At 41.7% G+C, this 26634-nt stretch overlaps 1 protein-coding gene across 1 annotated transcript; it reads right to left on the reverse strand.

The window, feature by feature from the left end:
- Positions 1 to 18: 18 nt before the first annotated feature.
- FCRL3 (Fc receptor like 3) lies at positions 19 to 26634 on the reverse strand. Its single transcript, XM_072831530.1, is given in 12 exon segments — positions 19 to 217; positions 12357 to 12384; positions 20204 to 20323; positions 20692 to 20936; positions 20938 to 20962; positions 21707 to 21985; positions 22296 to 22580; positions 23923 to 24186; positions 24637 to 24792; positions 24795 to 24866; positions 25867 to 25887; positions 26604 to 26634. Coding segments are annotated over 12 exon segments (1725 nt in total).

Consider the following 26634-nt stretch of genomic DNA (forward strand, 5'->3'; position numbering starts at 1 on the left):
TCCAGGGACGAAGCAATCTTAAGTGCTCATCGTGAGCAAGTCTCCTGTGACCACAAGGCTGTTCATGCACAGCAGTGTCCCTCCTCGGGGATTGTGCTGGCAGACAGGAGTTGTATGAGTGGGTAGCTTGACTTTTGCTGCCTGTCCTCTTCTCCTGTAGTCCACACCTATGGCCTCATGTAGAACTCCGTTCAACCATTTACCTGAAGTAGAGGAACTAGGAGAAGAGGATCCAGGGCATGTTTCACAGGTGTTTTTGTACAGTGTGCTGGAATTAATGGGAGTGGGTCTGCTGCAGCAAGGCAGCCCCAACCAGGATCATTCCTCAAAGCAGGTGATGAAGGAAACCCTCCAGGGACAGGACTTCGAGTGTCATCTCCTCCATCAATCTGACTTGAACCAATTAATTCTGATTAATCCATGCATTCTGTGGAGGCTCACGGTGCATGCCTCCCCAAGCCCAGAAGTCCAGCCTTCCCCAGGGAGACAGAATCAGCCCTGGTGCCCCAGACTGCAACAGTTTCCAGAGCAGAAGCATTCAGACCATCGGTGAGAGGCAGCCTGAGTTCTCGGCACCAGCATGCAGCATGCAGCGAAGCAGCCCAACCGACTCCATGAAGGTGAAGGAAGGCCAATGTCATACAAGTGAACAGTTAGGCAAACAAGATGACTTCAGATGATGGGACGTTCTGTGAGAGAAGCTCATGTGTCAGCAGGTAAAATGAGTCAGCCAGCAAAAGCAATCACTGATTTAAGTATTTGGTACATTCCAGATGTTGTTCTAAGCCACTCACATGCATTAACTCATTTAATCCTCACAAGATCTTGGGGTGCACATTTATGCTCAGCTTACAATAAGGAGATGGAGGCATAGAGAAGTTGAGTAGGCTACCGATGACAGGTAGAGGGGCAGATTCCCACCAGCTTCCCCCTGCAAGCTGCCTTCTGATCCCAGGTTGTTCTTGACCTTCCTGATCAGTATTCTAAAAGCCATTCCCAATGGGAATAAATTCCTATTTCTATGGGACGCCTGGGTAGCTCAGCGGTTGCGCACCTGCCTTTGGCTCAGGTCGTGATCTCGGGATCGAGTCCCACGTCGGGCTTCCTGCATGGAGCCTGCTTCTCCCTCTGTCTGTGTCTCTGCCTCTCTTTCTCAGTCTGTCTCTCATGAATAAATGGATAAATCTTTTTAAAAAAATTCCTATTTCTATTTAAGGCCATATAACTTGGTCCATGTTCCTGATTCCAAAAGAAGCTTGTTGATACTTTATAAATAAAAGAGCAAGTCCCACTTTCAGTATATTTAAGCCTTTTGGAGAGCAAGTGTCTTCTCTTTTCCAAATTGGTGTGGGGACCTTTCTTTCCATCCAGGTACAGAGGAGCAAAAGGATTTTGTGCCAAGAAATATTCCAGGTGCCTTGTTAACCTGATGTTGAAGCGAAGTGGCAGGGCTGGGTATTGAAAATGGATGCTGATTCAGCGAGACCACTTGATTCTGGCAGGAAGCAGGGACTTTTCAGTAAGACTCCCTTGGTACATGCTTGCTTTCAGATTCATCTCATTGGAGTCTGTCAGCTGCTGAACTGTGAGCAGATTTATAGCTCAGACATTGTTTCATCAATAGGCACCTGTAAAACCTGCCCTTCCCTTTGGAGATCTTATTTGTCCCATTGTTGCCATTCCTCAGAAGACAGGCTTACCTGTAAGGCAGGCCATGCTCATATAGATTGGCAGGCAGGCATGGGTGACCACAGAGCTCCCCGTGGCCTCAAGTAATAGAGGATCACACTCTTGTCACTGTTAAAAGGGGCTTAGGTAGATACTAAGGAGCCTCTGGGCACTGACCAGGGAGCTAGTCTTGCCTGGAAATCTTAAAAGAATAGACCAAGGCACAGATTTTTTTTTTCTTCTGCCTGGAACTGCCAAAGAGAAGAAACCAGAGACTTGCACAGAGTTGTTCATTTTCTAATATTTTTTATTTGCTGTCATCTGAGAACTTTCTCAGCAGACCGCTAACCACTACTTCTTCCTTTTGCGTGTACTTCCCTTGTTCCATTTTTACCCCTCCCACCACATGTAAAGCAGCTCTGGCCTTGCTCAAGGGCAGAAGAAATGACAGTTGTGGAAGCAGATCACATTAATTATTCACTGATAAGGAAGAGAGGAGAGATTGATTTCAGAGTGGCATGTGTAGATAAATCCATTCAATTTCCTCCAATCCAAGGAAGGGAGAGGAGACTTACAGCTATGAGGAGGAGACAGTTTGTGAATAAGATTTCACGTATGGAAAGGTCAGTCTCAGGAGGAAACAAAGGTGAAAGGGGTCTTTGAGAGGCCACTGTGATATCAGTTATAATTCTTGACATGCATGTCTCTCTCTCTCTCTTTTTTTTTTTTATCAGTGAGGCACTGTTTTTGTTTGCATATTAACAATAAGACCATCAAGACATCCTGCTTTGGGGCAGCCCGGGTGGCTCAGCGGTTTAGGGCTGCCTTCAGTCCAGGGCGAGATCCTGGATTGAGTCCCCACATTGGGCTCCCTGCATGGGGCCTGCTTCTCCCTCTACTTGTGTCTCTGTCTCTGTCTTTCTCTCTCTGTCTCTCATGAATAAATAAATAAAATCTTTTTTAAAAAAAGACATTATGCTTTGGAGAACACAATTGGAGAAGTGGCTTGTCTCCCACATTCACACAAATATTTCCTCTCTTGAGACGAAGTCTGGATTTCATGTTTAAAGAAATTTAGAGAAGTCTCAGGAGATGTCCTATGACACACAACCCGCAAGTAGAAGACAGCATCTTAGTAAAGAATATATCTTCATAATCTATGAGAAGACTTTGGCATTTTAAAATACCACAAACAGAAGTATAAGACACATCATGAATAACTATATCACAAATAACATAGTAAGAATTAGTATCCCTAGTTCATAAAGTACTCATACAACTCATTAAAAAAAGACTATTCCATGTCTTCTGTCCATTTCTTGACTAGATTTTTTTGGTTTTCTGAGTGTTGAGTTTGATAAGTCCTTTTTTTAAATATATTTTTTTATTGGAGCTCAATTTGCCAACATATAATATAACACCCAGTGCTCATCCCGTCAAGTGCCCCCCTCAGTGTCTGATACCCAGTCACCCCATCCGCCCACTCATCTCCCCTTACACTACCCCTTGTTTGTTTCCCAGAGTTAGGTTTGATAAGTTCTTTAGAGATTTTTGGATACCAGTCTTTTATCTGATAAGTCATTTGCAAATATTTTATCTCATTCCATAGGTCGCCTTTAGTTTGGCCGACTGTTTCCTTTGCTGTGCAAAAGCTTTTTATCCTGATGACATCCTAATAGTTAATTTTTGCTTCTGTTTCCCTTGCCTTTGGAGATGTTTCTAGAAGAAGTTGCTGTGGCCAAGGCAAAGAAGATGCTATCTGTGTTCTCCTTTAGGATTTTGATGGATTCCTGTCTCATATTTAGGTCTTTCACCCATTTTGAGTTTATTTTTTGTGTATGGTGTAAGAAAATGGTCCAGTTTCATTCTCCAGACATTACCCCAAAGAAGACATACAAATGTTTGACAGACACATGAAAAAAGCTAACATCATTTGATATTAGGGAAATACAAATCAAAACCACGATGAGGTCCCACCTCATACCTGTCAGAATGGCTAAAATTAACAACTCAGGAAACAACAGATGTTGGTGAGGATGCAGAAAAAGGGGGAACCCTCCTACACTGTTGATGGGAAGGCAAACTGGCGCAGCCACTGTGGAAAGCAGAATGGAGGTTCCTCAAAAAGTTAAAAATAGAGCTACCCTACAATACTACTAGGTAGTTATCTAAAGGATACAAACACAGTGATTCGAAAGGGCACATACACCCCAATGTTTATAGCAGCAATGTCCACAATACCAAAATAGTTCTGCCTATCACCCATAAAGTAAGTCAGAGGAATAAAACCATAAAGATAATAGCATAAGTCAATAACATAAAAAAGGAGAGAAAAAATTAGAATCAAGTAACAAAGACCAAAGTCAGTTCTTTGACAAAACTGAGAAATTTAGCTAAACGGATCAAAAAGAAAAAGAGCAAACACATTAGCAAAACCAGGAATGAAGGACAGTTATTACTATATCAGAAAATATTGTGTAAATTTTTATGCTAATAAAATTGATAACTAAGTGAAGTGAACAAATTCCCTGAAAAATATAACCTGCCAAATTGACACAAAAAGAGAAAAAAGTGTGAATAATCCTCTATCAATTAAGAGCTTAAATTTCTTATCAAAAAACTTTCCTGTGAAGAAAAATCCAGGTCCAAACAGCCTTGCTGGTATATTCTATCAAATGTCCAGAGGGAAAAATTTCATTTATACACAAAATCTTTCAGAAAATTGAGGACTATTACCAAAGAGGACTTATAATAATTTAAAAATGAAATAAAACTCCATTTATATTGGTATACAGTATAAAGCAATTAGGAATAAATTTAATATAAAATGTACAAAATAGAACTACAGAAATGGGAAGTTGTATGAAGTTCATGGATTGGAAGACAATGTTAAGATGGTGGTTCTCTTCAAATTCATCCACAGATTCAATGCAATCCCAATCGAAATTCTAATAGACTTTTAAAAATAAATTTTAAAAATCAACGTAAAGGGTGCATGGGTGGCTCAGTTGGTTAAGTGCCTTTGGCTAAGGTCATGATCTCCAGGTCCTGGAATCAAGCCCTGCATTGGGTTCCCTGCTCAGCAAGAAGTCTGCATCTCCCTCTCCCTCTGTCCCTCCCCTCTACCTGTGGTCCCTCTCTCAAATAAATAAATAAAAACTTTTTAAAAATCAATGTAAAAGTTCATATGGAAAGGCAAAAACCCTAGATTAGTTAAAACAATTTTGAAAAAAGAAACCAACAAAGTTGATGAATTTATACTAATTGATCTCAAGACGCAACACAAACCAACAGTAAACAAGAAAGTGTGATTTGGAGCATAAAGATTGATGTGTAAGATCATCTACTGATAACCCAGAAGTAGATGTACATTGATAATGGCTAATTGATTGTTGACAAAGGTTACAAAGTAATTCTATGAGGAAAAGGTAGTGTTTTGTTTTATCTTGTTTTTGTTTTGTTTTTTAAGGAAGTGGTGGTAAAACACCTGGATGTCTATATAGGAAAAAATTAACATCAACTCTCACCTCATGCCATATGCAAAAATTAACTTTATATGTACCACATATTTAAATATAAGAGCTAAAAACTTACATTTCTAAAAGAGAATGTAGACAAAGAACTTTATAATATTCAGTTAGGCAAATAGGTTTTTAAAAGGCTATAAAAACCTGAACTGTAAGAGAAAAAGAGGATAAATAATTTCCATGAAATTATAAGTTTTTGATCTTTGAAAGTCACAATGAATAGAATATAAAGGTAGGTCACAAATTAGAAGGAAATATTTTCTAAACATGTATCTGACACAGGGATACATTCCCAAATATGTAAATAACTCCAGTAATTGGATAAGAGATGAACAACTCAGATTAAAAAGAGGCAAAAGAATGCTTACTCAGCAAATGGTGCTGGAGTAAGTGGATATTCTCAGGAAAAAAAGAGAACATTTCCCCCATATTACACACACACACCAAAAAATTCACTTTGAATGGTGCATAGACCCGAATGTACATGTGAAAATGATAAAACTTCTAGGGAAAAACAGAACATAATCTTTTGACCTTGGGTATACTTTCCTAAATAGGAAACAAAACTGACTCATAAAATTAAGAAGTTGATAAACTGCACTTTATCAAAACTAAAAACTTGTGCTCTTCAAAAAATATCATTAAGAAAATGAATGGCAGGCTACAGACATAGAGAAGATATTTGCAACATGTAAATCAGACCAGAATAAAAAACTAAAGACTAAACTCTTGTGATTCAATAATAAAAAGACAAATAGCCCAATAAAGAAGTGAGAGTGTGGGCAGACCCTTCACAAAAGAAGATTTGCAGAGAGCCAGTAAGGATTTGAGAAGAGAATAAACATCTTGGATTACCAGAGAAATTAAAACCACAGTGAGATCACCCTACACTACAGCACACACTCTTTGCAATGGCTAAAATTAAAGTCTGCAAATGCCAAGTGTTGACAATGGTGTGGAAATACTATAGCTATTAGTCAGTGTTCACGGGGACATGAAATGGTGCAGATATTTTAAAAAAGAATATCAAACCTCTTAAAATGTTAGGTATAAATCTACTCTGTGTTTCAGCAATTATACTCCCAAGTATTTACAGAGGAGAAGTGGAGACACAAACATCTGTATGTGAATTTTCATGGTAGTTTTATTTATTTTTTAAGATTTTATTTATTTATTAGAGAGAGAGAAGGCTTTAGTTGGGGGAGGGGCAGTAGGAGAGGGAGAAGCAGGCTCCCCACTGAGCAGGAAGCCCAACGTGGGACTTCATCCGGGAACTCTGGGATCATGACCTGAGGGGAAGGCAGATGCTTTACTGATTGAGCCACTCAGGTGCTCCAGTAGTTTTATTTTTAATAATGATAAATGAAATGATCCAAATGTCAATTTACAGATAAATGGATAATGTGGTATATCCATACAATGGAATATTATTTACTAATAAAAAGGAACGTTTTGTGGTTATTTGAAACAGTGTGAATGAATCTCTCAAAAATTCTTCTGCTTAGGGAGTGAAGCTAGGCACAAAAGAGTATATACTGTATGGTCCTATTTACATGAAAATTTAGAAAATACACTCTAATCCATAGTGACAGAAAGCATCCTGTGATGGCATGAGATGGTGTGGAGGGAAAGAGGTGTTCTTTAGGGCAGGAGAACAATGGAGTGTGATGGAGATATTTGGGATCTTGATTGTGATGGTGGTTTTGTGGATGTATACATCTGTCAAAACATCAAATTGTATACTTTAGATATATGTGATTTATTGTGTATAAATTATTCTTCAAGATATTTGTAAATAAATAAATATAATGTAAATAAAAGAAATTATAGTCACGTCTTAAATCTCGATGCCTCAAATGTTATCTTCTTGACCAACTGGAAGCATGACTTCCGCTTAGATATTCTCCCAATTATTCCTTAGACTCTCCATGACTGTTCACAGATACTGTTTGTCCTCAGCTTGAGGACCTGGATAAGGAGTCCTGGAAGGGGGGTCTATACCCCCTCTCTGGTTCTGTGTACCAGAGAACCCATGCTGTCCCCATCTCTTGCTGGCATCACAGCTCCACAGCTGACATGCCCTCCTGCAGAGTGACTCTTACCAGTCCCGGGATACTGCCTTAGCCTTTTGTCACCACTCTTTCGGGTGGGCTTCCCATAGCTAGTACCCCGTGGCATCCTCCTCTCCCCCTATATGGCTCTATTCTTCCTGGAGCCCAAAGTTGGGAGGCATTCAGAGCCAAATTTAAGCATAGACATCTGGACAGCCCGGGTGGCTCAGTGGTTTAGTGCCGCCTTCAGCCCAGGGTGTGATCCGGGAGACCCAGGATGGAGTCCCGCATCGGGCTCCCTGCAGGGAACTTGCTTCTCCTTCTACCTGTGTCTCTGCCCCTCTCTCTCTCTCTCATGAATAAATAAATAAATAAAAATCTATTTAAAAAAATAAGCATAGACATCTGGATTTCTCACTCTCTCTAAAGGTCAAGCATGCATTCTGGGTAGCATTTTGTACTTGCTAATACAGAAACAAGACATATAAGTCCCCCTTTCGTAACAAAAATTTGTATTTCCTCTTTATGAAAAACATCACTTTTTTTCCCCTCAGCAAATTAGCTTGTCAGTCAAATTCATAAGGCTAAGATAAAACCTCAAATTGGATTGTATTTTGCTGTATGTTACACTTCCCATTTCCTAAGCTTCTGACACCCACAGGGAAAGGAATAACACTTGAAATACATTTAGTACTTCTTATTATTGTTATTTCAAAGGTTGCCATCACTGCATTATTTACTTAAAGACATAAACAAGGCAGGTGTAAAATCAATGCTGTCTGTAACTTGTGTCAGTTGATGTATACCAGTTATCAGTGAACCTACTAGCTTGCTAAGGCCTATCTTTTTCACAGCTATAAAAAGTTCAGTGTCATCCCAGGTGACACAGGCTAACAATGTCAGATATTCCTTATGAATAAAAGACACTCAAAGCAACTCTGCTACCTTTCCAGAGACTTAAACACAGATGGCATGTTCTTTAAATATTTTCTCCCATCATGGACACTTAGTGCTTTTCAGGCCATTGAAGAATTGACTGGGAGTTGGTGGGCAGTGTGAGGGTTGTCTCCCATGGGCTTACTGGCTGACTGCATCCCTACCTCCTCTGCCAACTCAGGCCATGCAAGCTCCTGAGCGACACCAGGCTTTGCCCTGAGTCCTGAGAGTTCACTGGCTCCACTGAGCTTCCAGGGTTGCTGCTGATGCTTCTGGACCCCCCAAATGGTGGTTGTTGAACAATTAAACAGTGTGACTCAGCTGCTATAGGTAGGGGGGTAGGTTTGATCTTGTAAGACAGGAAGACTCATGAAGCCTACAAATTCTGAGTGGATTGGGTTGTGTCTCTCTTATATCTGCATTTATCTTATTCATTAATATTATCATCAGTCATTTATCACCCATCTATCTAAAAAAGGAAACAAAAGTGTTTAGAACAAACTGTTTATGCAGAGACCACATATCCAAAGCTTTCAATCACACTTGGAGCACATGGTCATGATTGCACCCCTGTGATCCTGGCAGGACCATTCGCCCTCCCTCCTCTGTTCTATGAGCTCAGGAGGTGAAGGTCCACCTGCCCTGCTTTCACATGTGTCTCTACTGTGAAGAAATGCATTTTTACTGAAATGTCGCCCCTCCTGTTCCCAGGGAACACACAGACTCAGGCATGGAGGGGTAGAGCAGACCTTCCACCCAGCCTCCTGGACAGAAAGAGGGTATGTGGCTGTGGAAAACAGGGAGAAGGCAAAGACTATTCCCAGGGTCTGTGTGAGCTGTTCTGGGTAAGGGACTAGCAGTCCCAGGGCCAGTGATGTTCATGGAAGATTCTCATAGTTTTCTGTAGCATCTTCATGGGCCTGCCCTGCAGGGTCATCTGGATATGCCTTCTTCACCTCTGAATAGACGATCCCAGGTTCCTGGTGGAAAGCCCACAAACAGTAAGTACCCAAGTACAGGTGAGGAGGAGCAGAGGGGAGAGGGAGCCAGAAAGGGTGACTCACCTCATCCTTCTGCTGTGTCCTTGTTGAATGTGCTGTTGGATGGGAGGAGGGAAGAAAAGTATTAGACTGTGGGCAACATATTCCAACTTACAACCCACTCACAACGCATTTCAAAAAATCTTTGGGAGAGAAGAGGAGGAAGCTGGGGAGGATGATGGCATTCTGAGGCCACAGAGCAAATTCCTGATGAAGATTTGTAATGAAGCATTAAGAAAACTCAGTGTGGGGGATCCCTGGGTGGCTCAGAGGTTTAGCACCTGCCTTCAGCCCAGGGCGTGATCCTGGAGTCCTGGGATCGAGTCCCACATCGGGCTCCCTGCATGGAGCCTGCTTCTCCCTCTGCCTGTGTCTCTGCCTCCCTCTCTCTCTCTCTCTGCCTCTCGTGAATAAATAAAAAATAAAATCTTTAAAAAAAAAGAAAAGAAAACTCAGTATGTGTGTTTTTATCCTTCCAAGGGGTCCTCTGGATCTCTTTCATGTATTTATTCAGCCAGTAAGTGCTCAGTGAAGCACTGGTAAACTGCAAGGACAGAGAACAATGCAAACTCGGTCCATATACACAAGGAGCCTACAACTTTTAAGGGGAACAAAGGACATGTCAATGTATGCAACAAGTATTATGGGGACCAAGATCAAAATATCTATTGAGCTCTGCTATTGCCACAAAGGGTAACCCATCCTCCCATGCTTGGACATGGGGAGAGCTAGTGGGAGCCATCTCATGTTACACAGAGGTACCTGAGCTACCTCTTGACAGGTGAACAGGGGTCGCAGGGTAAACTAGGTGGGAGTAAGGATGTCTCTGGACAAATAAGACGTAAGAACACCAAAGCATGGAACAGCCCAATAGGATCAGGAAAATGGGAAGAGTCAGAAGGACAGAGCTTTGAGGAGGAGCCAAGATTCAGGGGGAGGCTTTGGACTGAAGAGTCACAGAGGCAGTTAATCCAGGCGACGGTGTGATGAGCCTCTCAGAGGGATTTTGTTGGGGTGCCAGAGGAGGACAAGATTAGAAATAAACAGGGATCCCTGGGTGGCGCAGCGGTTTGGCGCCTGCCTTTGGCCCAGGGCGCGATCCTGGAGACCCAGGATCGAATCCCACGTCAGGCTCCCGGTGCATGGAGCCTGCTTCTCCCTCTGCCTGTGTCTCTGCCTCTCTCTCTCTCTCTGTGTGACTATCATAAATAAATAAAAATTAAAAAAAAAAGATTAGAAATAAACAGACTAGTTAGGTGAATTATGATTGCCTACATCTTAGGTTATGAGAGGCTGAGACTAGAAATAACTGGTCATGCATTCTTTAAAAAAAAAAAAATTGAAGAGGCCTATAGTTTTGTAAGCACTGCAGTAGATGCTACTAGTGCATTAGTGAAAAACAATAGCATCTGCCCACAGAGAGTGTATGGAGTTCTGGTGGCAGTGCACATGGGTCAGTGGGAAGGGACACAGGCATATGATAACAGTGCAGGAGGTGCAGATGCTGCCTTCCGTCCATGTCCCACTCCTATATGAGAGGCCTGATCAGAGGCCCCTAGGATCTGCTCACACACTGATGCCCCACCTCCACTTGCCTGGAAGGTGTCTAACCTGGATTTTCTTTTGTATGCTGGCTGCTCCAGATCTGGGAATAAATCAATTTGTCATCTTTTTCTGAAGAAATCACTGTGAGGAAATAGATTATAGCTAGCTATAGTCAAGAGCCCACATTCTAGACTCGTCTCAGCCACTAAGTTCATAACTACCTTCTGCCTCAGACACAGGGTCAGGAATGTCATTTTAAAATTGAAAGTGACTGAGTCATGGGCAGTTGCTCAATCTCTCCTCCCACCCTGGCTCATCCCTGGAGCCCTGGGCTACTTAGGAAATCCTGACCATTCCTGTACAATGGCTGCAGCTCCATCAGGGTTGGCGACTCAGAGTGGAGGAGACTTTGGGGGCCTATGAGGAACGGTCCAGACCAGGAAGCCCTGCAATGCTCCTCAGGACTGCAACTGTGAGACAGGGAGAGACACAAGGGAGAGAAGCATTTGTGGATCATACCAAGTCTCAGGAAAACCACTGTCCAGGGGGAGCCCAGTGAGGTCCATGTAAAAACCATGGCTGCTGGGATGCCTGGGTGGCTCAGTTGGTTAAGCGTCCAACTCTTGATTTTGACTCAGGTCATAATCTCAGGGTTGTGTGATTGAGCACCGTGTCAGGCTCCAGACTCAGTGTAGAGTCTGCTTGGGATACTTTGTCAGCGAATTCCCACCTTCTCCTTCGGCCCTCTCCTTGCTTGTGCTCACTCACATGCTCTCTCTCTCTCTCTCTCTCTCAAATAATAAAGAAAGAAAATGGTTTTAAAATATCATGGCTGGCTACCCTGAGTCTGCATGGCTCTCTCAAGAAAACTCAGAACGCATTATTGATGCGACTTGCAGCTTACGGCAACATTAACAGAGAGGGCAACTGAGGCCAGATCAGTGGTAAAAGCACACAGTCTCAAGGTCTTTTTGGTAAGCACTTATATTTGCCTAATTTTTTATTGCTTTCAAAAATTTAAACACTGATACACAGACTTTTACTTTTCCACAGAACTTGACCTTTGTCTTTTTTAAAAGGTCCCTTTCAGTGTTTCAACTCATATTACAATAATCTACCTTTCCTGTAAAATATTGTGAAGGCTCTCCGGGAAAAGGGTGATTTTCCCCCCAATTCTATTTCCTTCTGCAGTTAATATTGTGAATTAAACACTGCCAGCATTTAATAAGTATGTCCTGAAAGAGTGTGTAGTGGAAGAATGAGCCAAGGAAGAGTGAAGTGCAGCCCTGTGAAGATGATGCCACTAAGGTGTGAGTGTCAGCTCTCCACCAGGGCCCATTTAAGGAAGGAGATAGATTAACATGAGTGCAAATGACATGAGTTCTGTGTATGTGTAGGTCAAAGTGAGTATTATTCATAAATATCACTGAAGTAGTTTTCTGAATCACATTTTTGGATTTCATAAGAATTTGAAAATGTTGATAGGAAGTCCAGTCAAATATTTTTTAATGTATACAATTCTGTGCCCCTGTCTTGTGGGTATGAATAAATCATGACAATGTTGTCGGCACAAGAAGCAGAGATCTCACCCGGGTGTTCCAGTGGCAGAGAGTCCTCCTGAAAAACAAACAGAGGATCACAGATGGTAAGTGAGCTGTGTAGGTAGTTTGCCCTACATTAGAATGTCCTTTCCTGGAAATCAGATTCATTCTAGATCTTGGCTATGGCAAATCTTAGAGAATATCCAGCTCTACCCCCCATGGCATATTATAGATGAGGAAGATGGAGTCTTGAAAGAGAGTTGTCCAGAATCATACTCCTTCAGTCAGTAAAAAAAGCAGCATGCCCCCTAAGGAGGTGTGGCCGAGTAGCACAAGAGTATTGACTTAGTATTTAACTCTGGGCCCAGTGCTCCCAGTGTTTCTTCTCTATCCTGACCATGGCCCTAGGAGGAGATGAGAGACAGAGTGCCTACACAGTATGGATCAACAAGGCTCCCATGACAAGCTCAGCCTTCTCTGTACCTGTGGCCCTTGCAAACCCAACCACCATGGATATGTCCTGTTTTCTCCATACCCCTTCTTTCCTTCTCTTTCGCCTGGCCAATTCCCACCGAGCTTTCCTCCTCCAGGGCTTTCTCTGGGGCCAGAGAGCTGTATGAAGTGACCTATTTCCATGCGTAGACTCTGCAATATTAAAGTCACCATACTGGATGGTAATTACCTATTTGTATGTTTCCCTCTAACTCTCACCACCATGAAAGAGTGTTACTTGAGGCTGGAAACTTGTCTTAATCTTTTATATATTCCCAGTGGCTAGAATATTGACAATATTCAATAAAGGTTTATTCAGCAACTGAACAGATTAAAGTATGTACTTTGAGGACTAAAAAAAATGTCCAGTTGATAATTTTATAATAGATGATTATATGTAAACCTAATCGGGGAGCCTACTCCATCAGGCTTGAAAATATGGCAGTTTTTTCCATCATCAATGAAACACTGAAATCTTTTTGACCTGCCCCAATGCAGGACTCCTCCTTATTTCCCATTCCTGACTTTTGCCTGTTTATCTGTGGCACTGGTCTTAGAGACTACCAGTTATTGCCCCAAGTAGACATCCTCATGAAAAATGACTGATTGAAGCCTGCAAACCCTGAGTTAAACTGGAGATGCATGATCCTGGCCCAAATCTCCCTCCTTAAAGCAACTACAACTCACATCTGTCCGCAGCCCATGTTCTCCCTTGTGCATGGGTTAGGTATGTCCCAGGGTGCAAGTCAGTTTATCTCTTTATTTGTAAAAGAGAGAATAGACCCGGAAGGTGGCTATTTACATAACACAAGCTAATAACACTGAGGACAAGTGGGCCAGGCACAGTGCTAAGCACCAAAATGGCAGATACTGTTATTAAGCCCATAAAGAAACTGGTGAGTTTAATTTACCAGCCAAATATCAAGTGTTTGGCAAGTTACATTACTGGAATTTTCATCCAGGCAACTCAGTCACAGAGTCAATACATTATCACTCCCTTTGATAACTGGATGAATACATGCAGGCTTAAGGAGCAGAGCAATTTTAGAAAAATTGGAAAGAGCTGAGTTCCTCCCTGAGAAAGCTAATGGATAATGAGAAGGAAGACTTTGCTACGAGGGAAGTACAGTCAGCAAGATTTTGGGATGAGAAAGGCAGATACCCTCTGATTGGTGGACTGTCAGAATTTCTTACTGAGTTTGCTATTTAAAAGACTCCCTCTAGATCTGGAGGTCAGAACCTCCTGGGCTCTTATTCTCATGGATCACATAAAATAAGTTGCTAATCTCAATTTTCCTGTGTTTGCTGTTGTATTGACTGAGCAATCTGTTTTTTGAACGTTATTAACTGCAACAGTAAGGTTTTAATGACTGCACTTCTAGTATGTTTCTAATTAATAAATGACACCCACATAGGTGTTAAAAAAGAGTTTTGAAAGTAGGAGGTGTGACCAGCCTTCCATAAGTCACCAAGATGCAGTGAAAAGAAGGGCTAGGAAGACTCTGGGGTAAGCCCTAACTCTGACTCTTAAAAGATATATGAATTTGGAAAGATGATTTAACCTATGAAATATCTCCCATTTTTTCATCTCTAATATGGTGATAATAATATTGAATTGAACTGAAATGTAGTTACTGAATAATTGGGAGTAGACAAACTACAAAATTGCATATAATGGGCTCTAAATGAATGATACATTTTATGATGAGTACTATTGGGGATCGTGCTTTTATTCTGTTTATATATTTTTAAGTAATATATACACTTAATTTTATAATGTAATGTTATTTAAGAAAATACTGAGTACCCTTAAAATATCAATCATAAAATGTTGGTGCCATTTTTCATGCAAATAAATAGGACAGAGTCTCATTGATCAACCTGAAAAGGGTAAGAAGACAATGCTAGACCAGAATCATTAAGAAAAATATGTAAGTTTTTTCATTAAACTGAGATCCAAATGTTTTATTTATCTGTTATTTTTTTAATTCATTTTTTTTAAATTTATTTTTTATTGGTGTTCAATTTACTAACATACAGAATAACCCCCAGTGCCCGTCACCCATTCACTCCCACTCCCCGCCCTCCTCCCCTTCCAACACCCCTAGTTCGTTTCCCAGAGTTAGCAGTCTTTACGTTCTGTCTCCCTTTCTGATATTTCCCACACATTTCTTCTCCCTTCCCTTATATGTTATTTTACTTGCTTGATTTTCAATATGAGTCCTAAGAAAGGCAGAACAGAAGCATTTGGCCTGACAGAAAAGGAAATGCCATGTTATGCCAAGGGAGAGGCAGACTGCAAGCAAAGTTTTAATAATTCCAAAATGTAAAGTATTGAAACTTTACAGATACCCAAGACACTGAATTTAAAAATCCATTAATTCAAAAATCCCTCATCTATGACAAAACATTTAGAGAGAAAAAAAAACAGTCACAGAGGAACAAAGAATGATAGTGGATTTCTTGTCAGAAACAATGCACACAAGAATACAGTAAGGCAACATCTTTAAAATACTAAAAGAAAAAAATTTCAACCTATAATTCAACAACAGCAAAAACATCTTTCACAATGAATGCAAAATAAAGACTTTTACAGACATAGAAAAACTGAAATAATTCATCACCAGCAGATCCATGCTATTAGAAATGTTAAAAGAAATGTTTTTTTTAAAAGATTTTGTCCCCAGCAGGGAGCCCCACCTGGGACTCAATCCCAGGAACCCAGGATCAGGACCAGAGCCGAAGGCAGATGCTTGATTTTGGGAGGGGTTCTCTCTATCTCTTGGATGTGAATGCCTGTTTCCTTCCCCAGATTAGGGAAGTTCACAGCTATGATTTGTTCAAACATACCTTCTGGTCCTTTCTGTCTCTCCACGCCCTCTAAATATAAATAATATGAACATTATTCTTTTTCAAACTATCACTTAATTCTCAGAGTCTCTCCTTGTGGGCTCTTAGTTGTTTTTGTCTCTTTTTGTCACCTTCCTTTCTTTCCATCATCTTGTCTTCCATGTCACTTACTCTCTCTCCTGCCTCATTTACCCTAGCTATTAGAACATCCAGTTTAGACTGCATCTCAGAGTATTTTCAATTTCAGCCTGATAAGATATCAGTTCTGCAGTAAGAGATTCTCTAGAGTCTTTTATGCATTTTTTCAAGTCCTACTAGTAATTTTATAAGTGTAATCCTAAATTCTATTTCTAACATCTTACTTAAATCCATATCTATTAGATCTGTGGCAGAGTGTTACCTCTGGTTCTTTTGTGGTGAATTCTCCCTTCTAATCATTTTGTCCAGTGCAGAATGGCTGTATGAGTGAGTAGTCAAAATAGTAGTCAAAAAATAGTAGTCAAAAATATCAACCATGACCCAAGCAAAAACACAGTAGCCAATTCCGAAGAGGTCAGGGACCAGAAAATAAAATAAAAAAGACAATGGAAAACAAAAGCCAACTTTTAAAAATGGGAGAGGGAAATGGGGGGAAAGAGAATACAATCTTACAGAATGGACCAAGATGGTGATCCACTTGGTTCTGAGTGTATTTTGGTCTGTATGTTAGAAGGTACTAAATCCCAAAATTATAAAACAAATAAACAAACAAAATAAACTAACAAAACTTCTATATATACAAAAATAAAATTTAATATAGTGAAAGGAAGTAAAAAATGAAGAATATATCTATAACATGATTATAAAATATGAAAGTCAAAAAAGAAAAAACTTAAAAATGAAGAGTTGATAAAATATAGTTAAGACAGGAAAAAAGAAAGAATATTGGAAAATTTTAAACTGAAAGATAAATGAATCATAAGGAAAAAACCTCAAGTTCTATATACTATTTTCCTTCAGTCCTGATGCTTTCCAGTGCTTCTTGGTCAGTAAACTTGCTCTTCCACTGTTCTTCCAGATGGTCTTCTAGGGGAGGGGTCTGCCCTGCGGATTCTCAGGTGTTTGTGTCTGGGCAGAGATGCCCCGCCCTTTGCCAGGTGGCCTAGATCAGTGTAAGTTATTTGCCCTGTAAGGTCTTTGTTCCCTGGAGGCTGAGCTTCTCTTGAAGGTGAAAGAAAAACAATACAAAACCAAAAGAAATGGTCACAGCCAGATCTCCAGCCCTGGAGCCAAGAGGTGTGCTAAACTGAAGACTCCTATAGAGCCCACTCAATTCAGATCCTCCTCGGGGGCAGGCAGGGTGACACTGATTTGCAGAATTTGAAGGGCACCTAGTGGTGAGAGAGGTTTTGCCTGCTTGTGCACACACCCATTCCACCCCTCCTGGAGGAAGCAGAGGGTTACCCTGCTTCTGTGCCTTGCAGGGCCCTGGGACGGAGAGCATTCACCCCATAGAGTACGCACCTGCTCAGCATCTCCCAGATGCAAGTGGAGGGTTGCTGTGTTCCAGTCCTTTGCAGGGACCCAACATGGACAGCAGTCCCCTAATCCATCTGTGGTTTGCCAGTTTATGTCATAAGTTGAGCCTTCTTCCGGGGTCACTGACCTAAATCCATTTCACAGCTCCAATGCTTGGAAACTCTGCTGGCTTAGGGACCCCTGGTCTTTTAGTACCTCCAGGAGTATTGAGACCTCACTGTCTGTCCTGTGACTCTGCCCTGTTTCACTGAGCACTTTTCAGGCGGGGAAGACTTTCTCAGGAGCAGATTTCTAAAGTTCCTGATTTTGAGTCCTAGGGCTGTATCACTTTCCTGCAGCCAGCTGACAAAGACCACCCCCCCCACCGCTATTATCTTCTGATGTATCTCCTCTGTTTCTCTTCCCCGCACTCTTACCTTTAGAAAAGTGGTCCCTTTTCTATTTTAGAGTTCTAGCTGTTCTTTCTTTACATCTCAGGTTGAATTCATATGTGTCCAGGATGGTTTGGAAGTTATCTAGCTAAATTTGGGGGACCAGATGAAATCAAGATCCCTACTCTTTTGCCATCTTGCCTCCTCTCCCAAAAGCAGATGCTTAACTGACTGAGCCACCCAGACACACAAAAGAAATGTTTTGGGAAGAAGGAAAATAATACCAGATGGAAATGTGGAGATACAAAAAGGAATGAAGGACATCAGAAGTGGTAACTACCTAAGTAAATATGTAAGATTCTTAAATTATACTTGTCTCTTTAGCAGGTAAGTGTTTGTTTACAAAAATAATAGCACTGTAGCTACGAGGGAAGAAATGGAGTACACGATGGTAATATTATTTTTTTAAGATTTATTTATTTATTTACTTACTTACTTATTTGGAATGTGGCTGTTGAAGGGGCAAAGGGTGAGGGAGAAAGAATCTCAAGCAGACTCTGTGGTTGAGCAAGGAGCCCAACATGGGGCTCAATTCTACAACCCTGAGATCACCACCTGGGCCAAAATCAAGAGTCAGATACTTAACCCACTGAGCCATCCAGACACCTCACAATGGCAATATTCTTATATTATATGTGAAGTTCTCTAATGTCACTTGAAAAAAGACTGTGGTAAGTTACATATCCATACTATAAATGCTAAAACAACCAGTAAAATAAACAGAATAAAGAATTATATACCGAATAAGCCAACAAAGGGGAAAAATGGAATCATAAAAAGTACTCAGTTGGTCTAAAGGAAGGTAGAAAGAAAGGAAAAGGAAAACAAAGAACAGATGGGACAAATGGAAAACAAAGAGCAAAATAATAGACTTAAATCTAACCTTATTATCACATTAATGTAAATGGCCTGAACACCTTAGTTAAAAGGTAGAGGCTGTCATATTGGTTTAAAAAGCAAGAGTTAATAGTATACTATCTATTTATAAAAAATGCTTTAAATATAAAGGCCCAAATAGGTTGCAAGTAAAAAGATGGGTAAAGAAATACCATGTTAATACTACTTACATGAACAGTACTCTGAAAGACTATTTCAAAGTAGATGACACTATCATGGATAAAAATACCATGTTACAAGGATAAGGTGGTCATTTTATCAAAAACACAAACAATTATAAACATTTATGCACCTAATAAAAGACTTTCAAAATACCTAAAGCAAAACTTGATAGAATTCTAAGAAATGGATACCACAATTATAGTTGGCAATTTCAATAACCCTCTTTTAATAATAGATAGATCAAGTAGAAAATCAGTAAGGATATACTAGACTTTAGCAACACTATCAGTCAAGTTCACCAGCAGACCCATACTGTAAGAAATGTAAAAAGAAGTACCTTAGGCAGGAGGAAAATTATACCATATGGAAATATGGAGACACAAAAAGGAATGACAAATACTACAAGTGGTAACTGAGTAGGTGTTACCTTGACATCAAGTCAGACAAAGGCATGATAAGAAAATAAAGCTGCCAAGCAATATCCCTCATGAACATAGATGTAAACATTCTTAACAAAATTTTACCAAATCAAATTCAACAATCATGACCAAGTGAAGTTGACCTCACAAATGCAAGGCTGGTTTAAGATTCAATATTCAAAATCTGTATCAATAGACTAGAAAAGAAAACCATATGATCATCTCAATTGATGTAGAAAAAGCATTTGACAAACATTTTTCCTATAAAAACTCTCAGTAAATTACAAATAATAGGGACTTCCTTAGGCTAATAAGGAGCATCTATAAATATTCCACAGCTAACATTATCATACTTAATGACCAAACACTTTCCCCTAAGATCAGGAACAAGACAAGCATGTTTGCTCTCACCACTTCTACTCAATATGGCACAGGAGGAGCCAGTGCATTAAGACAAGAAAAAAAAAAAAAAAAAAAACTAACCCAGATTGGAAAGAGCAGAGTAGAACTATCTTTATTTGCAAGTGACAGGATCACTATGTAAACAACCTGATAGAATCTACAAAACAAAGAATGGAACTAATAAGTATGTATATAGCAAGGTTGTAGGGTATAAGATCAATATAAAAAAATCAGTTGTATTTCTATATACTAGCAAAGATAAAAGACTGAAATTTTGATTTCATCCTCAGGATCTCTATTAATTTTCCAAATTTCACAATATTTGACTGGCACTCAAATATATCTCAGAGTTTATAGTTTGCACCATGGCTATTACCTACTTTTTGTTGTTACAGATGGAAGACTTTTTATTATTGTTCTTTTTGTTCTCAGTAAGCTTTGAATCAGGGGTGAAATGGTAAATACTTATCTTTCTAATTTTTATTGGAAGTGAAACTCCGCTATCTGATTTAAATTGCAAATTAAACACATGGAGTAACAACTTCATTGAGAAATGCATTCTACCTTTTTGTCACTGTTGCCTACAGAGTGCCAGTGAGTAGGAGAACTGAAGGTCTAGTATTTGGAAGAGAATAATGACCTTAATAGGATGCACCATACAAGTCCAAATTATTATAACAATGCCAAAAGTCACAACATCAAAGGGTAAGACATAGACACCCACCTGATTTCCTTTGGGTCCTGTAGTGACTCACCAGAGCAACAGTAGCAGCAAGGCCAAGCATACTTAGCAGCCCCCCGATGACTCCCACAGTGATATGGATTACTTTGTTCATGGAAAACCCTAAATTGGGAAGACCTATATTTGAGTTCCAGTGGCAAATGTTTCTGATCTAGGTAACACGTAGGTGGGGGCTAGAGATCTATGGGGGCTGTTTTCTTCCAGATTCTGATTCCTCCATTTGAATAATCTCCAGTATAATTTGTAATTTTCAAAATAAATTTTGAATTTTGATTCACATGATTGTCAGCATCTAAGACTGAAAGCTATTCCCTTTCCTTCCCCCATGAAATCAGCACAATCCCTGGAAGCCCCAAGCCTTGGTGTGTATGTTGAAAAACTCTCTGATGCGGGTAGAATTTGTACAGCCTGTAGGAAAAATATTTTATTGACCTTAACTGCAACCCATAGCTCAGGTGCCCCCATCCCACCTGTGAAGTTGAGTGTCACCATGTAACTTCTCTGGACCCCCAGACCATTGTCAGCCCCACAGGAGTAGTTTCCAGAATGCTCTGTGGTCAAAAGGAGGTTAAGAGATGCTCCTCCTCCAAAAGGGGCCGAGGTGGTCCCCAGGATGACATCTTCATGATAAAACCAGTATAAGATCGGAGAAGAGCCTCTTTGGGCCTCACAGTGAAGTTCTAACAAATCTCCCACCATAGCCTGGGTCCCAGCAGGTGAGAACAGGGCGAGACACTGGAACTGAAGGAGGAAAAATAGCTCATAGGCAATTTTAATTGAGTACGTGTACAAGATAATAAAGGAAAATATCCATCATAATTTAGTAGTAGGAATACGGACCTGCGATCAGGAGAACCTGGGTTTGAGACTCTCCTGTCTCTGCCATTTATCAGCTCTATGACCTTGATGTTTTGAAATGTTTAATCTCTCTGAGATTGAACGGAGAACATCAGATTAACCGATACCCTAAAATTCAAAAAGAGGGAAAGCATTTGGGGAAGATGAGAAGGCCAGCAGGTGATTAGGGTCTGAAGGCCATGAGAAAGCTCTGCTGCTCTGGGACTGTGTGCATCCATAAGAGGAGACGCTGTCTCATAACCCAGGTAGTAATCTAGATTGAATGGGAGTCAAGGCAGAGTATGTTGGCAAGGACTGGTCTGGTCATTTGTTCTTGGACAAAGGAATTTAGAAATATAGCTTTCTATCTGCTGAGCCATCATGTATCTGGTGTTTTGGAAAGTCTTTGAGCCTCTAGTAGAAAGGCTGAGTGGAATACAGGGCTGTTCATGACAATGACAGAAGAAATAAAGGAGTGGTCTTAGTTTCTTAATGTGTAGTCACAGGAAGAGTCCCAGAAGTCCCAGGTGGAAGCAGAAGTGGGAAGTATGCTGGGATGTCACACTAGCAAAAAGAGCAGAGGGGCTCTGTTTGTGAGAAGACATAATCTGTTATTAGCTGTGACTGCTGTGAGTATATCCTGCTTACCTGTGATGCTGAGTGACACTCTGTCACTGCACTGGGCCCCCAGGCCATTGTCAGCTTCACAGGAGTAATTTCCAGAATGTTCTGCAGTCAGAAAGAGGTTGAAGGGTGCTCCTCCTCCAGAGGGGGCTGAGCTGCTCCCCAGGATGACATCGTCTTGATAAAACCGGTACAGGATGGGGGGAGAGCCCCTCTGGGCCTCACAGTGAAGCTCCACCATGTCCCCTACCACGGCCTGGGCCCTGGGTGCCCTGAGGGTGAGGATGGGGCGGGATGCTGGAACTGAGGAAGACAGGGGCCATCAGAAAGGGTCCCTGACACTGTGACAGATTAATGGCTCCACTTAAGGAGCCTAGATGTACATGTATTCCTTGAACCATGAGGAGGGATCCTGGATAATTTTGTTTTCATTACTACTTAGTTTTCTCAAGAAGTAAATTGTCTCAACTTACTTTCCATCCTTTCCATTCCTAGGTTGGCATTAAAATTTTCACACCTCTGTTCCTGTCTCCTTCAGAAGATCCTCATGGCTGACAGAGAACCTAGACCCTGGCTTGGGAAGAAGGCTGAGTGAAAGGAATGAGGGACTTACTTCTCAGTGTGACTCTGATTCATTTACTGAGGATGGGGCCATGCATGTTGTCCACTGAGCAGTAGTACCTCCCAGCATCCTGCTCCCTCACTGTGGCTATCTGAAGCTTTGCTGGCAGAGCACGCTGCATCTTCCTGCCCAGACTCTTCCCTGAGCCCTCCCGGTGCCAGGAGAATGTAACAGTCCCAGTACCCTTGGCTACTGAGCAGATAAGGAAAAGATCTCCTTCAATCAGCTGGATCCCAGGGGGCTGGATCTCTAGATTCACATCAGACACAGGGATCCCTAGGAGGACAGAGAAGGACTTGAGAGAGTCTCAAAGGCAGACGCTGCAGGGTGAAAGAGAAGGAAGGCTGGTGTTGTCAGGAATAAGCTAATAGCAACAGTGCAATAGGCAAGAGTCTAAAGTGGAAATAAGGAAGTGGTTGTGTACATTACTATGAAGGGAGCAGTACCTGCCCCTACACACAAGATTTCCCATGCTCAGATAATGTGAGCACCAGGCCTATGATCTTCTTTTAAACCTAATGTTGACCACAGTCAGACTTTATAGACTTTTATCTCTAAGGCATATCTGATGCATCAATGGACCACATAAAAAGAGAGAACAAGGAAGGTTCTTCGTACCCTGAAGTGACTTGATTCAGAACCTAAACCCCTCTCCATTCTCCAAGGCTCTTCCAGTCTCAGCACTGCTCCTCACATTCTTCTCTGACTATTCCATTTTGTGTTTATCTTCCTCTTTTCTAATTATTTTTGAATAATTTTCAGCTAACACATGGACACCCCATAGGGGCCTCTACAGACTGCATGTGGTCAACAGTGCTTCTCGTTAACTGTTGACCCACAAGAAGATGTACCCTGAATGTCTTTGTGGCCTCAACAGGTTGTACACCCAGTAAGTGATCAATAACAACTATCACCGAACTTAGATGGAAGAGGATGCTATAGGGAAGTTAGGCCATCATTAAGCCGAAGAGAAAAGAATAGCGGGGTGGCTGGCAGCTCCTCCTGCCACATTCACTATCTCAGGGAGCAGGAGAGGTCATGCTCTGCTCTCTGCTCCCTGCCTTCACTCTGGAAGAGCTGCCCCACAGACACTCACTCTGAACATGTATCCGGGATCTCTGGCTTCTTTTTATGACATTGGGAATCACTGCCTTTGCCTGGCACCAGTAGGACTCTGAGTCTTCACTCCAAATGATGGGGATATGGAGCTCTGAGGAGTTGCTCCAGCCAGACCCCAGGGCCTGATCTTTTCTGAAGAAACAGAACTGAAGCCAAATGTTTGACTTTGGTGGAGGGAGCCAGGTCTCACATTTCAGGGCCACTGGGCTCCCTTCGATGGGCTAGGAGGGGCTGGCTCTCAGCACAGGATGTGGAAACAGCTCTAGAAAGAAGAACAAACATAGTTTCCAGGGCAGTGAGGCTCTGAGCTCCTAGAAACATGCACCTGAGTTCTCAGCACAGCGTCAGGAAGTAGGTACCCATGCACATGGAGCCACCTCCCATCTCCTTCCCATGGCTGCTCAGAAGAGGCCTCTCATGAAGTCCCCACTGATGAGTACCCCTCTTTGATTCCACACATGGTTTCGCTGCCAAGCCCTATTACCCACAGGAGTGTAACCATTATCTTGAACTTGGATCTTTAAAAGATTTGAAGTTGTTTCCCATGATCCCCAAATAGATTTCCCAGAAGCAGTACAATGATATTGGTTATTGTTCTTGAAGACTGAACGTAGCATGATGCTCCCTTTAAGATGATTACTAATTTCTTTTTCATTTCTGTAGTAAGTCTTTTCATTAATATTTTCTTCTTTCCTCCCCTGGCATCTCAGAACTACATCATCTCCTTCAAAGATAGGATATGAGGCCTGCAGGATCAGCCATTCTGCAAAGAGTGAACAAGCATACTCCATCTGTTTCTTTCTTCAGACTCTCATTTCTGCCCATGAGGGAAGAGCTATAGCCCTGCACATACCACTAAATATCCTACACCAATGTTTCCATGTGGCCCCAATACCCAGTACTCCCTTGTGAGTGAATGTACTTAAAAGATCCTCATACATATCGTTGAAAGAGGAATTTTATACAATATCTTTCTTCATAACTGAGTCCCTTTTTGCCTGGTGGCTTCTGGGTTACTCATGTGTCTCTGGATGGAGGAGATAGACAGTGTTTTATTTTCCATAGCCCTATCTCCTTATTCTCCCTACTAGGATCAGCTCATCAAATATCCTCATGCCTGTTTACAACCTTCTCTGGGTTCCCTCATTCACCCAACCTTCAGACATGGTGCCCAGCAACTTGATTTCAGAGACTCACCCTTTTCATTCCTCACCAGAAAAAAATTCCACACGCACAGGATCACTGAGGGTAGATCTTTGGATCTTGCACGTGTAATATCCAGACTCATCTATTTGGATTGTTTCAGATCCGCGTGACCAGAAAATGTCATTGTAATACCAAGTTATATATCCCTTGGCCAGAGAATGGTGAGAGTCACTTTCTCTCCTTCAAAGGTTGTGGACCATGGAGGTGTGAGGAGAAGGAAAGCTTTTGGAAGTGTTCCTGAATAGGTAAGAGAAAGGTGCAGGCAGGTGAATGCAAGTGGGATGTGGGTCAAACCCAGAGGAGGGGCCAGCCAGTAGCTGGACTGATTCCCATTGGGAAGGGAGCAGATACAACCCAGGGACATGCCTTAGGTAGAACCTACTCTTCCTCACTCTTTTCCTAGCCCAGAGGTGGGCAGGTGGGTGTCATAGGGAGAGGTCTCAAGTCCCTGGTATGGGCTCAGAAAAGCTTGAGAGATGGGATACATAGCAAGGCAAACATTATGAGGGTCTCTGAAGGTGGCTGATTCTGAAATGTTCTTGTCCTGTACATTCCTGTCAAGATACAGGTGGGCCTGGAATGTAGTTTCTAGACTCTGAAAAACCACTTCCTACTTGGTTGCTCATATATAATGAACAACATTTTTTTCTCCTTTTGTTACTTTTAAATTTTGTTTAACTTGAGATTCTATGATGAAGGCAACCTTGGTCTGCACTCCATCTAAGTCAGACACAGTAAAAGATTAAGGGACATAAAGAATTTGAATAGAGAGGTATGAGCTACTTGAGAAACCATATTTGTATATAAAATTGCAACTGACCAATGGGACCAGAAATCGAAGCGTGATAGCAACATGAGCTCCCTTGGAGGTGTATAAAGATTTGGTTGTAGCACTTCCTCTGTGAATGCGAGCTATTTCTCTGCCTTTTAATGGTGGCTCTAACTTGAACATATTGAGGAGGGAGTTCCTTAGGGAAGAAAGGAGACAGTTGGAAGGTTCTGGGCATTAGCCTACTGTCTCTGCAAATACTCCCTTCCCTGCACCGATGGGGAAAGAACTTAAGGCTGCAGAGTTCACAGGAGGCTCTGCTAATCTTCCATGGTGACAGCTGTGATTCCAGAGTGGCAGCACCATTCATGTTGGCATATCCCCCTAGTCCCCATTTACAAGGACAGGCATGCTGGCTGGGAGGACAAATGCCCAGATAGCAGGAAGGAGAAAGAATGGAAGATTGACTTGACTGCTCTTGTCCGGGAGCTGTGAGAGAGAGACAAGGTTAAAGGTTAGCACGGGGTGATGGTGTTCCAATGTTTTGTTAAATTCTGAGAAACTCCCCAGCAACCAAGCTACAGCCCCTTCTTGGGCTCTTCCTCCTATTTCTTTGCCCACATTCCATACCTCCAAACAAAAATACAACCTATGATTCATGTGATGAACGTGAATGGCTGTACCCACACCACTGGCCTCCTTGCTATGCACGTAGCAGCTTATAGGCCCATCTCCCTCTCTTCTCTGGCCTGAACTGGGCAGTGCAGAGGCAGAGAACAGCTTGGAGAAATGGTTTATCTCCCCTACCTTACTTCTTGGGCACTGTATTCCATACCTTTTCAATCTCTGGTTAAATATTGGCTTAAAATCTCAGGAAGGGAGTTGTGTTGCTCTGCAGACCTGCCCTCCCTTGCCTGTGTTGGCAGTAATTGTTTCTCTGAGGGTCTAGGCATGTGATTTGGCAGAGAGAAAATCCAAGCTTCCTATGAGGTGAGAAAGGAAGCAGGTGGGAAGCCAAGGTGCCACACATGCTTTCTCGGGTGGTCTCTGGAGCCTTCTGGTTTTCCTGGAAACCTGGCTCTGCTCATTTTCTACCTCTTGCTATGTCTCTGAAGCCCAGATAGAAGTGGAGACAGAAGCCCCCTGGGCTTCCCCCAGCTGACATTAGGAACTTAGGCTCCTATCCCAGTCAGGCCCCTACTCACCCAAGATCAGCAGCAGCAGCCATACAAGCAT

Source organism: Canis lupus, chromosome 6, assembly GCF_048164855.1.
Source record: "Canis lupus baileyi chromosome 6, mCanLup2.hap1, whole genome shotgun sequence".
In the NCBI taxonomy this organism is placed as follows: Eukaryota; Metazoa; Chordata; class Mammalia; order Carnivora; family Canidae; genus Canis; species Canis lupus.